Here is a 19,877-nt window from a genome sequence, read left to right as displayed (position 1 = left end):
ACATCTAAACCCGATGTCAATCCGCACTTCTGATCCATCCCACACACAAATACAAATTTTGTTTCATTTCACCTTTTTCCTAAATTTTTTAAACTGTCCAAAAATTAATTTGCATTAACATTAAAAAACTACAGTAACAGATTATTTATTATACAATGTCCCCAATTAAAGCCAATTTCAGCTGAAGGATTGACGTCAACGTAATGCTCAACGCGACATGTTGGTAATATTCTATCCATTTTAAAATATTTCACTTAATTTATTTTTGGACTCAAGTATTGATTTTACACATTGTGGTTTTTCATTTGATTATTTTTAATGTGTATCCTCTTATTAATTTATCTATGCAATTGTGCTCAAAATTGTTATATATTTATTCATTTTTATATATTGATATATTGTGAATGTATTTTATATGTTTTAACATGTAAAGCGCTTAGAGTAATAATGGTATAATAAGATAATGCCCTATACAAATATTTTATGCTCCTTGACACACTACTGCAAGAACTAAATTTCCTACATACAAATTTATTACTTAATATGATCTTTCAAGGCCAAAAAGGAATCCCTCAAATCTTCTGCTGATTATGAAGACTAGATCTCAATTCTATTTGCAGATTTAATAAAATGTTATTGAGCTGAATAATTGCAAGAAACATTTACTGGACAGAATTACTCAGAATTAGTAATTTCTTAAATCCAATCATTTAACACTCAAGGAATTTGAGAGGCTTACTTCAAATATTCTTCAATATTGATCAAAGTCAAGGTAAACTGAATCAAAACTTCTCAGTCTTTCTCGTAACATAAAGGTCAATATTTGAAGTGCAGGAAATAACTAAGTAGTTCCGAATGAAGGTACACCAAGGTAAACATGTGGCGACACTTTGATGGGGGATTGAAACCTACCCTTCAAAAACAATCCTCCATTGAAATAAGGGAACAAAATAAGGTGTATGACTGTACGAAGCGGTGCCAAATATTTCAGAACCACTGGGTCAATGTCTAAACAAGGCTTCAATAACATGTTAATCAATGGAAAGTTTCCAGCCTTTCAAGTTCTAAGATAATATTTTCTGTTGTCTTCAAAGTTCCAATTCCCATTATCTGACAATATTTCCATTCATTTATCTTGAAAATTAACTTCTAAAAGGATCCAGACTTCATAGCAATAACAACACAACAAAAATGAACAAATTGCCACTTTTATTAAAAAAAAATACAAACCACCATGTGTTATTTAGTTCAGGGTATTATCAAAGCTATCTATGAAATAAGGTCTAATGGCTTGCTTGCAGGTCTAGGCATTTTTTTTGTCTACTAAACCTGTGGTGTAGACAAATATCCAGACTAATTTCAACAAATGTAAAAGGAATTACAATTGGTCAATATTTTTGTGTATGTTCAGAAATGGTTGGGAAGTTCTGTGATAAATCAAAAACCTAATAATCATTGTTTCATTAAATACCAGAAGTTGGAATATCTTCCTTCACAGGTACCAAAATGAGCTGTCTAGTAAATGTTATAATCCAAATCTATAGCATAATGCCCCATATGTACACAGAAAAAGTCTTTAAAAAATATAACCTGCAGAAAACTCAAAATAAGCATTTCAAAAATCCTATGGAAATTTATATTGAAAAGGGGAGACAACTTTGTAAAAATAATGTTTTTCATAGAACCATAAAAGATCCACAAAAAGTAAAATTTTAACTCGTTTTCATCGAAATTGGAATTCTGGAATTCATTATCTCAAAAATGGGTAAGTGGTATACTATTGAAGTCATTCTCTGATAAAAGATTTGAAAACTGAAGTTGTAGATGATCCTTTAATTAATACTTAAAATACCTACTGTCCTTACATTTTATTTATCAGATAAGACATAATGTTAATTTTGTATTCAATTTTATTGATATTGCATCAATTTTTACAGTTATTTCCCCTTTCCTGAGTACTGCTGATTAGACGTTACATGTGTACAGCTTACCAAAATCTGCAATATTTATATGATTAGTACTTACGGAAAATACATCAACAAAAGCAATATGTTACTTTTGATATATTAATGAAATAAAAAGCTTTTCAACATTATAACATTTACCGTTTAAATGTAGTTCAGACCAGTATATACATGCAATCCCTCAATGTTTGAAACAAAAGAAAAATTGATCAGTGGTATTAAATATTACCTGCAAACAGAAAAACTACCATCTCCAAGAGGCTTTCCAGACAAATCTATCTCATATTTTTGGAAAAAAGGAGAACTCTGAAAGAAATGCATAATACTGTTAAAACATCCATCTATACCACAAACTTGCCAACCGGAGCAACTACATACCATAACAGTCAACCATTGTGATTTATAACAAACAGTCAACTGTTGGGTTTTCTTACTAACAGTCATCCCATAACAGTCAATAACTGTGTTTTCTTAAATAACAGTCACCCCATAACAGTCAATCACTTTGATTTTTTTACGTCAACCCACAACAGTCAATCACTTTGATTTCTAACAGACACCCTATTACAGCCAGTAACAGTGATTTCTACTGACTGCCATCCCATGACAGTCAACATCTGATTTCTAACAGACACCCTATTACAGCCAGTAACAGTGATTTCTACTGACTGCCATCCCATGACAGTCAATCACTTTGATTTCTAACAGACACCCTATTACAGCCAGTAACAGTGATTTCTACTGACTGCCATCCCATGACAGTCAATTACAGCAATTTCTTTGTAACATTAATTACAGCACAGTTAATAACTGTGACTTCTTACTAACAGTCATCCCATAACAGTCAATATGTGATTTCTTACTAAATGTTATCCCATAACTGTCAAACACTGTGATATCTTACAAACAGTCATTCCATAACAGTCAAACACTGTGATTCTTTACTGACATTCCATAACAGTTAACCACTGTGATTGCTAATAGTCATCCCAAAAGCGTCAACCACTATGATTTCTTACTAACAGTCATCATACAATTGACCCTAGATTGTTGTTCATACAACACACAGTATTGAGTCCGTTTGATGACTATACATGTGACACTGGAGAATATTCTAACAAACCACTTGCTGTTCTTTGTTTTATACAGTTTCTGTGATTTAAGTGGGTCAAGAAATTTCGGTCAATTTATAAAGTTGTAATGTTAAAATTGTTGTAAGTAATGACATCACAATAAAATAGAACATCATACAGCTTACTATTAAGTTTATAAATATGATACATATAGCAATTCATCTTACCTTAAAGTGATGAGCATAAATGATTTGGACATCATTAGGTTGGTTCTCCTTTCCTTTACACAGTAAATCTGAACTGATTGTGTTATCACTGAATATTATAGATGGAGCCACATAAGAATAACCCTATAATGAATACAAATATCATAGATGGGACCACATAAGAATAACCTTATAATGAATACAAATATTATAGATGGGACCACATAAGAATAACCCTATAATGAATACAAATATTATAGATGGGACCACGTAAGAATAACCCTACAATGAATACAAATATTATAGATGGAGCCACATGAGAATAACCCTATAATGAATACAAATATTATAGATGGGACCACGTAAGAATGACTATAATAAATACAAATATTAAAGATGGAGCCACATATGAATACCTTATAATGAATACAAATATTATAGATGGGACCACGTAAGAATAACCTTATAATGAATACAAATATTATAGATGGAGCCTCTAAGAATAACCTTATAATGAATACAAATATTAAAGATAATGAATCCAAATATTATAGATGAAGCCAGATAAGAATAACCTTATAATGAATACAAATATAGATGTAGCCATATAAGAATAACCTTATTATGAATACAAATGTTATAGATGGAGCCACATAAGAATACCTTATAATGAATACAAATATTATAGATGGAGCCACATAAGAATAACCCTATAATGAATTCAAATATTATAGATGGAGCCACATAAGAATAACCCTATAATGAATACAAATGTTATAGATGGAGCCAAATAAGAATAACCCTATAATGAATACAAATATTATAGATGGAGCCACATACGAATACCTTATAATGATTACAAATATTATAGATGGGACCACATAAGAATAACCCTATAATGAATACAAATATTATAGATGGAGCCAAATAAGAATACCTTATAATGATTACAAATATTATAGATGGGACCACACAAGAATAATCCTATAATGAATACAAATGTTATAGATGGGACCACATAAGAATAACCCTATAATGAATAAATATTATAGATGGGACCACATAAGAATAACCCTGTAATGAATACAAATATTACAGATGGGGCCACATAAGAATAACCCTATAATGAATACAAATATTATAGATGGGACCATACAAGAATAAACATATAATGAACAAGCATACTGAGAGTATTGCAAAACAATATGTAGTCCCTTACAGGCTGTTTATATCACTGACCCTAATACTACCTTGGATCATCAAGTATAAATGACAAACTCGGGAAATGGCATTGATTTTGAACAGATAAAGGGATATGAACAAAAACAAGAAAGATTTTCAAATCCACTTAACAGATACAGACTTGCAAAGTTTTATGCACTGACTATTGTCAATTGTCAACTATCAATATTTAGATGGTGACATCCCCTTGTCACTATTATAGGGTGTTTACATATTACAACTGGTTCGATTTGCTCATATTTGTAACAATGTTTTGGATTTTAACATAAGAAATCTTTATATAACTGACAAATTACTGCATCAAGATTTTCAAAATTGCCAGCTTATAAAAACATTTACAAAATTGTTCAAACAATACAAGAAACTCACTCTTAAATACAGATGTACTTGGAAAGGGTTAATACCTGCAGGTATCTCTCATCCTTTTTTTAAGGCAATATTCTACACAAAGCACAGAAAGCTCGATACTCACCCAATAAGTTTAACTAAACCACAAAATAGGCTCATTGGTAAGTGATATAGTTATGATATTGTTGTCAAATTGTTAAGGATAGCAATTTTGGGATAAACATTGATTTGCTCATAGGGTCTTTAGATAGAAATTAAAACACTATTATTCTAAGCAGTTTTTGGCATATGGGTTGTATCCTTATTGTATGACTTATGATGTACCGTGATTCTCTACCCCACATGGGATGAATTGGGATTAATACAACATACGAAGGGGACATTACTTTTTGTAGGTTTAAATTGATCAGGAGCTGGCATGTCAGTTAACTGCTAGTAGTCCTTAGTTTGTACATTTGTGTAATTAATATTCAGTTTCTTTGTTTCCGAGACTCAGACCTTTTTGAACTGATTTTTAGGTGCCTTTAATTGGGTCATATTTTTTCCTAAGCAGCCAGATTTTAAAAGGGAGGGTTGTGATCATGCCAAAGTACTTTAAATCCGCCACATTTTTGCACCTGTAACAAGTCAGGAATTTCTGGCCCCGTATGTCTTGTTTTTTTTTTTTCACCTTTAGTTTATTTTTTATGTTATTTGAGTATAAAGGGACAACTCTTTCCCAGTTCTTGTGCATAATGATGCTTGGGGCCAGCTGCAGCCTGTCCTGTGGTATAAGGATTCCCTGTTCTTCATTGAAGACTGACATTTTCATCTAGGTGGGGTTGTTGTCTCTGCCATAACCATACTTATTCTTGTTATATGGTATAAAAATCAGTGAGCAAATGCCCACTAGTCATACCCCTGCACCATAACTTCATGCATTATAACCACAGGGTCAAAATACAAACAGAAAATTGTAGTCCTAAACCAAAATCAAATCCCATAATATGGCATACCTAGATACCAATCATAAAGGATTGAAAAATCCACTTAGTCCACACAGGAAGTAGGTTAACATGAGGTCTGAATTAAGAATGCCCAGTATGAGACCTCAAGCTGAGGTTGCATACAAAATATGAATTGGCTTTGACATGTAGTGCAAATACAATAATCTATACATTTAAATGAAAAGATCCTTCTCTTTCTTCCACAATGAATTATTCGTCATGCCTTTGTGTGCTGTAGGTACCATGCATAGTCACATTGGTCATCCTTGCTTATGATGATTCTGTTTGGGTTATTTTGGGGAAAAAAAAAAAACTAAAATAAAGGTGTCTGCATATTGTTGCCGTCATTGGACGGACAAGCTGCACCTGTTTTTATCAGTGTACAAAGAGTTTTGTACAATTACAAACAACCTTAAATTCCTAACTTGATAACATAGAATTTTTTTTGACATCTGAGCTACAGGTACCGGTATCAAACATTCCTTTGGTCCCTGGAAGCAATAAAAATATTTCTTGGGACCCCTGGAACCGGTACATTGCGTAATGTACATGTATGACTTTATGGTTTCTGCACACCTCTCTTTGAAAGATGACTGTAACCAGACATTCATGGATTTATGATGGTATCCGTACTACCACCTGATTTGCCAAAATTGATATAGGAATCAGTAGCATACTATTTCCATGGGTTACTAGAACCGGTAGTGGTACATACGATTTGTTACAATCCAGGAAGCAGCACATTTACAGAAAATGATACTTACCTTGCATGTTTCTAATTTTAAAGTGAAAACCTGTCAGAATAAGACTTAGTACAAAAATAACAATAAGCATGTCTGTCTTACTTTTTTGGAGCATACATAATAAAGAATTCCACGAGGTAAATGCAACATTTTCCAGAAAAATTTACGGTAATGTTCATTAAAAGTAATAGGTAAACATTAGGATATTTTGCCCCTCACTGTAAATACTGCAGTCTGTGTGAAATACATTTGGTCAGACACACTGACAGCTTCTATTTTCAGGTTCTACTTCTAATTTTTACCGGACTGGAAAAATGTTATCTTAACTATATGTATTTATGGGTCAAAGATGGGAAGACAGAACAAACATGCACAGATGTTTCATTTTTCTAAATATCATGATATACTGATTTATGCAATGTAGGGGGTTACACTGTAGGGTTACCTGATATATGAAAAATATAACCCTAACCCCTAACCCTAACCCTAACCCTAACCCTAACCCTAACCCTAACCCTAACCCTAAAAAATAAAATTCACTATTTCTAACAAATTTTATAATAATGACAACACTGGCATGACTGGACTTGATTTGTTTGTTCTTTTATTGCATGGACACAATATTGTATGATGCTGTTCTATACAGAATGAATCAATTTGACCTCTTAGATACATGACTGAAAAACCTCTTGAGAAGTATCGTTTGTAATGCCTATTAAATAACTTCGTTTTCCGCAAAAATAATTTTGTTTTGTACACAGTTCCATAAGTTTGTTCGGTTAACACATTGTGCAAAAAAACATAGATTTCATATTTATTTTTAAATCTACTTCACCTAAGATTTTATTAGATTTCATTGTAAAAGTATAGTCACAATTTCCTACTATAGGGCTGTCGTCTTCATTGACCAACGAATAATTTCCGCAGATTTCCCACTGTTTCCATTCTCATATCTTTTTCACATAAGAACACAGTATTAATTCTCAGATACCTTCCATAGCCATTCACTTTTTACATGATGAGATTCATAACAAAAACCTAAGTATGCTGGTTAAAAATTCAAAATGTTATATTATCGTCAATTCATATTGAAGATACTTTTGATACCTTTCTCGAATTCTACAGTTAAAAAATCTTTTACAAAAGTTCATCCATCAACAGTTCAGATACTTTTAACCACACTCTAAATGCCCATGATTTTTTGGGTGTGTTCTATTAATGTTTATTCTTCAATATAATTCATTGACACTGCTGCATGTACAAGAACATTGCTCAAGGTCACCCACCTACCAAAAACCTATTTTTCAGATAAAACCCTGAACTTTAACGTATTGACAATCAATACATCATTATTGCAACCCATGTTTCAGTCTATGCAAGTTTCATTCATCTCCAATCTTAGTTATTTGGGTAAACCAATATTTCATACAAAAAACTTTTTTTATTAATGGTGACCTTGACCTTAATCTAATTGAACCATAATGAATATGTACCTTCTTTGCACCCAATTTTCTACCTGTGCACATTTCATTCAAACTATCTTACTAATGCAGCTGAACCTAATATTTCATATAAAAATCTAACTTATTTAACATATATCAGGGCAAACATGCAGTTGCAGACGTTTTCATGCTAGAGATACCCCCACTGGTACAGGAAGCTGACCTCAGTTAGCACCCAATATTGCTAACATCATATGCCCCATCTATGTAAATTTGAAACCATACACTGGTAGGTGAGATTTTAGAGGCGAAAATATTCTCTACCATTCCACATAGAGAAAAATTGCAAAGTCCCACAAAACGGGAAAGTTGATATCGGACAGCACCAAACATTGCTTACAACATATGCCTCATCACAGGAAGTTGGTATCGGACAGCACAAAACATTCCTTACAACATATGCCTCATCACAGGAAGTTGATATCGGACAGCACCAAACATTGCTTACAACATCTGCCTCATCACAGGAAGTTGATATTGGACAGCACCAAACATTGCTTACAACATCTGCCTCATCACAGGAAGTTGATATCAGACAGCACCAAAACATTGCTTACAACATATGCCTCACCTATACAAAGCCATACACCAAATTTGAAAAATTTATGAAGAAAAATCAGACAAAGGGACAAACAGATGGACTACATAGATGCCAACCTCTTAATGATATAATCAGAAAAAAAATTAAGTTGTCCGTAATTTTGCACTTCTGTCAGTAATGACCATTAAAACTTAAATCATCATCTCAAATTTGTCTTGTGTGAAAATGTGTTTTGTTCACTATTCGGAAACAATAAAAGTTATATTAACCAAACCAATAACATTTGTGAAACCTGAAAGCACTGCATGATCAAATCACCATAGGACTTTTTTCTATAATATCTGAGAAGTGTCTTAACTATCAGAACATGTTTTCTAAACCGAGAATGGCTCAGACCGGAAACAATTGGAAATTCATATATATTAATCTGTTGTCCGGAAGACCTTACATTCTACCCAACATTCGTAAAAGATACGGACAAATTGTAAAGGTTGGCATCTATGAGACAAGGTAATTCCAATATACCAAGAAAATTTCTAAAGCCAACACTTTCTATACTGTTCACATCTCTCTACATTTAACTTGTAATTTTCATTGTGAATTATAATGATTACCTTAAATATTCTTTCTGCATTGTTAGGTATAATAGCCGGAGAATCTGCAGGAACCATATTGGTGAATTCTGTTGCAAAATTTCTTACATCCAACTCATGCTGAATCTTGGGAACAAAAGGTGCAGGAACTTTTCTGTGAGCCAAATCATTCCAATTTAAACCCTGAAAATGTATGATCAATATTGACTGGTATGCCAGATCTTTGGTTCATATCAATGATTACTGTATGCAGATCTCTGGTTCATATCAGTGATTACCATAGGCCAGGTCTCTGGTTCATATCAATAAACAATGTATGTCAGATCACTGGTTCATATCAGTGATTACAGTACATCAGATTATTAGTTCATATCAGTGCTTTCTGTACTTAAGGTCTCTGGTTCATATCAGTGATTACTGTAGGCCAGGTCTCTGGTTCATATCAGTGATACATTTGGCCAGATCTCTGGTTCATATCAATGATTACTGTAAGCCAGGTCTCCAGTTCACATCAATGATTACTATAGGCTAGGTTTCTGGTTCATATCAAAGATCAATATATGTCCAATCACTGGTTCATATCAGTGATTAATGTACATCAGATCACTTGTTCATATCAATAATTACTGTATGTCAGATCTCTGGTTCATATCAGTGACTACTGTACATTACATTAGATATCTGGTTCATATCAGTGATTACAGTAGGTCTGATCACTGGTTCATATCAGTGATAACTGTATGTCAGATCACTGGCTAATATCAGTGATTACTGTATGTCAGATTTCTGGTTCATATCAGTGATTACTGTATGCAAGATCACTGGTTCATATCAGTGATTATTGTATGCAAGATCACTGGTTCATATCAATGATCACTGTATGTCAAATCTCTGGTTCATATCAGTGGCTACTGCTAGTGTACATTAGGTATCTGGTTCATATCAGTGATAACTGTATGTCAGATCACTGGCTAATATCAGTGATTACTGTATGTCAGATCACTTCATCATATCAATGATTAATGTACATCAGATCACTGGTTCATACTAGCGATTACAATACATAAGATAAGTGTAAATATAACATTTCAGTGAGAGTTTTTTTTGTAGATAAAAACCAAAACTCTAATTTCATTAACCTTGGTTATACAATTTATCTTAAACACAAGTGATACACCATGCCTTGAAAAATGAATAAATTGACACTTCAAGGCAACTATAGAAATATTATCCTGAGGTAAAATATTTTACAAACCCTGAAAAATTTATGTTTTTTCACTTCATATGCCCCTCTTGATCCAAGTCTGGCTTTAGAATCCTTTGTTAACAGTTTCAATATAAAATCTTTGGCCTCTGGAGAAAATGTCTTTGGTATAGGCGGGTTAGCTTTTAATATCCTCCTGCAAAACCAATACAATAAGTTTTGAGATGTACATGAGAAAAAACCAATGATATTGACAAATTCCAATTGTTCAAGGGGAAAAACCCAAGATAACTGTTCAACAGGAAAAAACCCAAGATATTCACATATTCCAATTGTTCAAGGGTAAGAAACCCAAGATATTCACATATCCCAATTGTTCAAGGGGAAGAAACCCAAGTAAAGTTATTCAAATATCCCAATTGTTCAAGGGAGAGAAACACAAGATAATTGTTCAAGGAAATAAAAAAAAGACATTCACATATCCCAACTGTTCAATGGAAAGAACTGAAGAAATTCACATATCCCAATTATTCAAGGGAAACAAACCCAAGATATTCACATATTTCAATTGTTCAAGGAGAAAGTGCTGAGGGAGATATCATCTGACCTTTAATGTAGTAGAAAGTGCTGAGGGAGAGATCATCTGACCTTTAATGTAGTAGAAAGTGCTGAGGGAGAGATCATCTGACCTTCAATGCAGTAGAAAGTGCTGAGAGATCATCTGACCTTTAATGTAGTAGAAAGTGCTGAGGGAGAGATCATCTGACCTTTAATGTAGTAGAAAGTGCTGAGAGATCATCAGACCTTTAATGAAGTAGAAAGTGCTGAGAGATCATCTGACCTTTCATGTAGTAGAAAGTGCTGAGGGAGAGATCATCTGACCTTTAATGTAGTAGAAAGTGCTGAGAGATCATCTGACCTTTAATGCAGTAGAAAGTGCTGAGGGAAAGATGATCTGACCTTTAATGCAGTAGAAAGTACTGAGAGATCATCTGACCTTTAATGTAGTAGAAAGTGCTGAGGGAGAGATCATCTGACTTTTAATGTACCAGTAGTAGAAAGTGCTGAGGGAGAGATCATCTGATTTTAATGCAGTAGAAAGTGCTGAGAGATCATCTGACCTTTAATGTGGCAGAAAGTGCTGAGAGATCATCTGACCTTTAATGTGGCAGAAAGTGCTGAGAGATCATCTGACCTTTCATGTAGTAGAAAGTGCTGAGGGAGAGATCATCTGACTTTTAATGTACCGGTAGTAGAAAGTGCTGAGAGATCATCTGACCTTTAATTAGTAGAAAGTGCTGAGGGCGAGATCATCTGACTTTTAATGTACCGGTAGTAGAAAGTGCTGAGAGATCATCAGACCTTTAATGTAGTAGAAAGTGCTGAGAGATCATCTGACCTTTAATGTAGTAGAAAGTGCTGAGGGAAACATCATCTGACCTTTAATGTAGGGGGTGAGGTGAAAATTTGGATCCTGTCTCATCATTTCTAGAAAAATTTGTTACATTTTTCATTCAATACATAGGGCCAATTTTGTTAAAGAAAGATGAATTAAAGGACATATGAGATCCTGCTTTTTTATTTAAGTTAAAAAAGAATTATTTTGTATACCCCTAGTCCTTAGTCATATGGTCCCATCATATACATAGTGTCTGCAACCTATTATCATTCCCTAATCAAGTTCTTTTGTGGTTGTTGTGTGTATAACATGCACAACATGTTGATTTGTATGATTTTGTTCTTCTGTATTTATTTACTGTAAACATACCAATTTTCACTATTTTCACAGTGTAAAGAAAACCACAAAAAATAGTACAAGCAAAATTAATTTTAACACTATATAACACAAGCCTTTTCTGATGCATGACAGAATCCGTGAAAATTATCAACCATGAAAATTAACAAGCATTCTGACAGTATTGCTGATGCAATACAGTATCCCCTTTCAGCCTTTGAACTCATTGCCTTTATGAGATTTTTTTTTATATATGTGAACTAACAATGGATGGTGTTATTTTTTAACAATCAAGAGAAAATAACTCTTGAATAGCAAAAGCAAATTCCATCAAATTCAAACCTGAGCTTCATTTTACAGTAGATAATAACATTTTTGCATTACAGAAAGCTGCATAAAGACATTCTCTTTCCATCACCTGGAAAGTTGAAAAAAACTTCGTTATTATGAATTAAAGGGCAAATAACTATAGAATGACAGCAGCAATTTGCATCAAAATGAATGAAACATAAAATTTTATGTAATTTTCTATGTCAAAGGGCCGTAAGTTCCATATAAACCATTTTGCCACAATAATATTTAAATTCAATTTGTAACTTGTCATGATAAGACTAGCTAACAAATATGAAATCAATTGGACGAGGCATTACAAAGAAAAGTCTGGAAAACATAAAATTTTATGAAATTTTCTATGTCCAAGGGACACAACTTCTGTAAAAATCATTCAACCGTAGATCATTCGAACTTAACTTGTAACTTGTCATGATAAGACTATATCCCAAATATGAAATCAATTGGATGAGGCATTACAAAAAAAAGTCCAGAAAATGTAAAATTTCATGAAATTTTCTATGTCCAAGGGCCAAAACTTCTGTAAAATCATTCAACAGTAAGGTCATTCGAACTTAACTTGTAACTTGTCATGATAAGACTATATCCCAAATATGAAATCAATTGGATGAAGCATTACAAAAAAAAGTCAGAAAAACATAAAATTTCATGAAATTTTCTATGTCCAAGGGCCATAACTTCTGTAAAAATCGTTCAACCATAATGTCATTCACAGTTAATTTGTAACTTGTCATGATAAGACTATATCCCAAATATGAAATCAATTGGATGAAGCATTACAAAAAAAAGTCAGAAAAACATAAAATCTCATGAAATTTTCTATGTCCAAGGGCCATAACTTCTGTAAAAATCGTTCAACCATAATGTCATTCACAGTTAATTTGTAACTTGTCATGATAAGACTATATCCCAAATATGAAATCAATTGGATGAAGCATTACAAAAAAAAGTCAGAAAAACATAAAATCTCATGAAATTTTCTATGTCCAAGGGCCATAACTTCTGTAAAAATCGTTCAACCATAATGTCATTCGAAGTTAATTTGTAACTTGTCATGATAAGACTATATACAAAATATGAAATCAATTGGATGAGGTATTACAAAGAAATTCCAGAAAACATAAATTTCATGAAATTTTCTATGTCCAAGGGCCATAACTTTTATAAAAATTGTTCAACCATAATGTCATTTTAACTTAACTTGTAACTTGTCATGATAAGACTATATCCCAAATATGAAATCAATTGGATGAAGCATTACAAAAAAAAGTCTGGAAAACCAAGTGTGACTGATGGACTGACAGACTGACGGATGGACGGAGTGCAAACCTAACTCCCCTTCGGCATTTGCCAAAATGGGACAATAATTAAAGACTGAGCCAATTATACCTTAACTCCTCTTTTTTTAAATTTCTGGCTCACACCCATTCCCTTATTTAAAATTTCTGGATCCGCACATGAGGTAAATGTCAAATTGAATTCATCAAAATATGCAAAGTTGACACCATCAAGCTGATTTGTAGTGGCAGAGAAGTCCTGAAATGTCTTAGATATGACTAGGAATAGACCTGAGGAAATATCTGTCATATATATTGTTAAACTACTGCATACCAATAAGTTCCTTTTCGCAACATATAGTTCGAATATGCTTGTATGTGTAATGTTAGTTGAAATAAGAAATATCAACTGCAGTCTGCCAAGTGGTGTGAGGGTTTCATTGTCATTCACTGAAGACCCATGGATAGCCATGAGCTGATATTTTTCAGCCCGTGGGGTTGTTATCTCTGATATATTCACCATATCAATTCTCCTTATATTAAATGTACACCTCATTATGATGAAGCAGAATCCCATTTGTGTGTTTTTTTTATCAAGTTTGTTGTGTTATTAAGGATTCAGTAGAGAATGAAAAAATCAACATTTTTATGGTCACCTTTTAATTTAAGCATGATGTCTGATAAAGCTGCTACATCTCCAATGTGTGCATCAAAACCTTATTGACATACATCTTTGTTTGTAGCTTTCAAGATTTGGAAAAAGTTTTTTCAGCAATGGTACTGTATCAACAAATCCTGTGATGCTTGTTCTCAATTCTGCCAGACAAAATAAAGGTTTTCACTCCCTTTCACAAAACCACATTTTCAGTTTGAAGCAAGTGCTTTCAAATTTTAATGCAATAGATTATTTATGACAACAGTGCCCTTCAACAAAGTAGAGATATTCCGTCAAGCAGAACTGGGAAAATGTGATGCCGGATATCACTGTGACCCTGGATACCACAACGTTGCAAAAACAGCAAGCATTATTTGATTAAGTAATTATCTGCCCTTGCTACTGTATCATATTCCCTTAAGATGCTAATCAAACACCTCTGTCTTTGATCCCTATCAATAAAAAAAACTATAGGAGATGTAAATCTGATTGAAAAATACAGACAGGGATTTTCATGAAGAATCCAATAATTTTTTTTTCTTCAAAATTGGACCAAAAATAAACTAGAAAAACTGTGAGCAATGCTCATTAAGTTGGTACACCTCACTCCCCATTTGATTACATGAACCTTTTGACCTCCAAATTGGTTTTGATCAAAATCTAAAATATGAGATGCACAATGAGGGTATGTTATAAAGATTCAGTAAAAGTTTCATTACATTCCATTAAATAGTGTAGAAGAAGTAACGGATAAGAGATGGGTCCCCAAATGTCCCCATATTCATAAACTACAAAATCCATTTTTGCTCTGTGAAACCCCACAAATGGATTCAGATCAAAATCTAAAATAGGAAGTGCACAAACAAAATATGTAATAAAGATTCAGTGAAAGTTTCATTATATTCCATTCAGGAATATAAGAGGAGTAACAGATAAGAAATGGGTCCCCCTCTGCGTAATGGAAGGAAGGGAGAACACCTCTATCACTATATACCACACACTTTGCAAGTGGGGGATATATAAAGTTGGTTTTTTTAGAGGGGGTGTGGTCCCTTTGGTCCCTTATAACTTGAAAACCTGAAAGAGATATCTGAAATCTGATTAAAAACCACAGACAGGGATATTCATAAGGAATCCATTAATCTAAATACCTAGAAACTTCTGATTGTGTGTTTCTTTCACCTTCAACTGTAAAAGGGGAAGCACCTGTCAAAAGTTCATAGGTCAACACACCTAATGACCACCAGTCTACAGCCTACAACAGTAAAAGATTCAATCACTGACATTTTATTTGTTTTTGGAAGATGGATATGAAAAAAATATAATACACTAACAGTTATTTCAGAATATTAAATTGGCTGAATGAACAAAAATTTGATGAATAAGATGTATAAGGAACTAGTTAAAATATAAACAATAAAATCAATCATGAAAAGAATCTGCCAAATACTTTTCAAGTTATTGTACAGACCAAAGTCCCTATTTTTTAAACAAAATGGCCATCTTTCAAAACTGATAACAGTGATACACTTGACCTCCATTTTGTCCAATTTTTTTTTAAATCTGCCACAAGCTTTTGAAGATATTGAAGGGACAATGTTTGGCACCCACTCTGATGTCAGCAGTACATCCCCAAATAATTGATTATTTTCTTTGGAAATAAATATAAATACTAACATGAACACTCCAGATAGCATTCAGTATTTAAACTGACTTACAAAATCATGTCCGCCAGTGCTACCCTCAACGACCTCTGGAGCCATGTACTCTATTGTTCCACAAAATGAAAATGCTCTGTGATACTGAAAAATATTTTAGAAACGATTGATTTTTTACATCCATGACAAAGTTTATATGTGAAATACATGTTAACTAGACTAAACTGGTCACCCTGTGCAGATGGCAATCAGATAGAGTGGTGGATAAAGTAGCTTCAGTAACCAGGACATCATGGGACCACTAATGATAAAGTAGTTTCAGTAACCAGGACATCATGGGACCACTATTGATAAGGTAGCTTCAGTAACCAGGACATCATGGGACCACTAATGATAAAGGAGTTTCAGTAACCAGGACATCATGGGACCACTATTGATAAGGTAGTTTATGTAACCAGGACATCATTAAACCACTATTGAAAAAGTAGTTTCAGTAACCAGGACATCATTGGACCACTATTGAAAAAGTAGTTTCAGTAACCAGGACATCATTGGGCCACTATTGATAAAGTAGTTTCAGTAACCAGGACATCATGGGACCACTATTGATAAGGTAGTTTCAGTAACCAGGACATCATGGGACCACTAATGATAAGGTAATTTCAGTAACCAGGACATCATGGGACCCCTAATGATAAAGTAGTTTCAGTAACCAGGACATCATGGGACCACTAATGATAAAGTAGTTTCAGTAACCAGGACATCATGGGACCACTATTGATAAGGTAGTTTATGTAACCAGGACATCATTAAACCACTATTGAAAAAGTAGTTTCAGTAACCAGGACATCATTGGACCACTATTGAAAAAGTAGTTTCAGTAACCAGGACATCATTGGGCCACTATTGATAAAGTAGTTTCAGTAACCAGGACATCATGGGACCACTATTGATAAGGTAGTTTCAGTAACCAGGACATCATGGGACCACTATTGATAAGGTAGTTTCAGTAACCAGGACATCATGGGACCCCTAATGATACAGTAGTTTCAGTAACCAGGACATCATGGGACCCCTAATGATAAAGTAGTTTCAGTAACCAGGACATCATGGGACCACTAATGATAAAGTAGTTTCAGTAACCAGGACATCATGGGACCACTATTGATAAGGTAGTTTATGTAACCAGGACATCATTAAACCACTATTGAAAAAGTAGTTTCAGTAACCAGGACATCATTGGACCACTATTGAAAAAGTAGTTTCAGTAACCAGGACATCATTGGGCCACTATTGATAAAGTAGTTTCAGTAACCAGGACATCATGGGACCACTATTGATAAGGTAGTTTCAGTAACCAGGACATCATGGGACCACTATTGAAAAAGTAGTTTCAGTAACCAGGACATCATTGGGCCACTATTGATAAAGTAGTTTCAGTAACCAGGACATCATTGGACCACTACTGAAGTCAGGGTAAAAGTTTATGAGTTGTTCATAGTTTGATTACTGAGAAACGAACAAAATGATTTTGGACATCTCAAAACAAAATAAACCGTTTTTTTTTTTTTCATTTCAATAGTAAAGTATCATAGCTTTAAAATGGATATCTTTGGCTTACAGGTTACACCTGCCTCATGTGGATTTTATTACTTTTGTTGCTGGGGCCTTTCAAAGCTTACTTAAAGGTGTGTTTACACTGGTTAAACTCTGAAAATATTTACCAGTATAATTTTGTATTTAGGTTATAGGCTGGTGCATTTGTTACATTTCACAACATTCGGTCTTTTTCTTTCATGTTATCATACCTTATCAGTTGGTAGAAACTCTTTACTGAGGCCGAAGTCTGTCAATACAATGTGCCCAGAGGAATCCAGTAAAATATTCTCCAGTTTAATATCTCTATAGATGATGCCATTCTAAAATAAACACATAGTTGTACTTTTTTATATACAGAATAAGAAACTAACAAAATAAAAAGACTCAGCAAAATACTCACATACCCAAAGATATTGAAGGAGAGCTCTGCTAAGAAGTACAGATCAAAGGATATAACTCCTAGTGATATGCACAACTTCATATTGTGTATTACAACTTACCAAGATTAATGAAATTCTATTCAGTGGTTTGAAAGGATTACAATTTAATGGGCATACTTCCTACAAAACTTGAGGTAATCTGCACAGCTACATATGTACTAATTTTTATAAAATTCTGTTCCGACATTAATTTGAGAGAACTTGCAAGGACAAAAATGGACTGACAGAGGGACATGTCAAATACCCTCTACCAAGCCTTTCATTAAGAGGTGGTACCAGGTACATTTACCCTTCTATACTACTGAAAGATACCTCCAGAATTTTAAAATTTCATACATTTTTTTAAGCAAAACGATGAAAAGTATCTCCTACAAAACCAAAGGTACCTGCATTGCAAAAAAGTAATGAAACCCCAGCTCAACAACTTTGTCATGTGGAGTATAATTGCTCAGTCCAGTGTTTTTCAACTTAAAAAAAAATGCTAACTATAAACAAGAGGCTCCCAGAAGCCTGAATTGCTCACCTGGTTAAATTTTGTCTTTCAATAGCAATAAATTTAACAAGAAGTGATCAACAATTTCGACTGAAGAAGACTTTGGTAGGACTTATCATAATGATCATTTCAGCAATTGAAAGTTTCTATCTATTACAGTTTTCAAGATGTTGGTTGAAAACTGTAAAAAAATAAAAAAGGTCATTTTTCATATTTTGATGGCAATAAAAGCAGTCATCTGACAACTTTGATCCCTGGAAACGTTTGTAGGCCTTATAATAAGGATCATTTCAGCAATTGAAGAAATTTGGCTACACCAAATGGTCTTGGAGATATAATGTGCAAAAAACTACTGTCTGACTCCTCGGTTCTATTTTTAGTAACATCAGCCAAGTTTTTGATGGATCCCCAAATCAGTTCTATGCAGGATACCCCAAGGAACATTCATACCAAGTTTGGTTTTAATTGATCAAGTAGTGTCAGAGAAGATTTTTGAAAGAAACAACATTAAAAATAGCAAAAAAACATCGAAAAAGGACAATAACTCCAATATGGCTTAACAGATTTCTTCAGACATCGTAATCAATTACCAATTTAATTTCACTTTACAAACCGACTTCGTGACTTCACAGTTCAACCAGTCAAGGTGGCGCCAATAGGCAAAGGTAATTCAAATTTCCTAATTATAAATCTCAATTTATTTACTAAGAAAAGGAAATTAATTTGTTTCAATTTAATTTTCATGAATATTTAACAGATTAGTTTCGATATGTATGACTTGCACAATAACATGGTCTTCTCCTTTAAACTGAAAATTTGACCACAGATAGATTTTATCATGCTGAACACTTTTATGCATGTCAGAACTTGGCTAAACCGAACGGTTTTGAAGATGTATGCAAAAAACTACTGTCTGACCCCTGTGTTCTATTTTTAGTAATGGTGGCCATGTTTTTGGACAGATCAAAAATCTAAACACAACATTTGTGCAAGATACCGTCAGGAACATCTGTGGAAAGTTTCACCTTCGGCCAGGTGAGCTAAAAACAAACTGGGAAATTTGTACGACAGTCATACTGTATAATCATTAATTTTCATGGGGATAAAATTTCATGGTTTTGTCTTTTAAACTTATTTCTGGGGAAAATTATTCTGGATTCTTGATTCAATTTTTCAAATAGGAATGCACTTTTGATTCCAGCTCTCTGATTCATTGTATTCATCCGTTCCTACTCCCTCTTGGCAAGGCAGATAAAATCTTATTATA

General features: G+C 33.5%; 1 protein-coding gene across 2 annotated transcripts in view; it reads right to left on the bottom strand.

Annotated features, from left to right (window-relative positions):
- The window catches only part of LOC148623220 (ribosomal protein S6 kinase alpha-5-like), a 64,454-nt gene that overhangs the window by 24,554 nt on the left and 20,023 nt on the right, over positions 1–19,877 (bottom strand). For both annotated transcript variants that reach the window (XM_088564882.1, XM_088564881.1), the window contains exons 5-11: positions 17,887–17,997; positions 16,139–16,222; positions 15,572–15,675; positions 10,454–10,598; positions 9,220–9,381; positions 3,265–3,387; positions 2,194–2,270 (exon numbers count right to left, since the gene is read on the bottom strand). In XM_088564882.1, the coding sequence (XP_088421008.1) occupies positions 2,194–2,270; positions 3,265–3,387; positions 9,220–9,381; positions 10,454–10,598; positions 15,572–15,675; positions 16,139–16,222; positions 17,887–17,997 (806 nt within the window). The remainder of the gene's footprint in view (positions 1–2,193; positions 2,271–3,264; positions 3,388–9,219; positions 9,382–10,453; positions 10,599–15,571; positions 15,676–16,138; positions 16,223–17,886; positions 17,998–19,877) is intronic.

This window comes from Perna viridis, chromosome 2, assembly GCF_037379345.1.
Source record: "Perna viridis isolate PV_CMFRI_1.1 ecotype Kerala chromosome 2, ASM3737934v1, whole genome shotgun sequence".
NCBI classification, from domain to species: Eukaryota; Metazoa; Mollusca; class Bivalvia; order Mytilida; family Mytilidae; genus Perna; species Perna viridis.
Note: the sequence above shows the minus strand (reverse complement) of the source record. Positions and strands in the feature narration are given on the sequence as shown.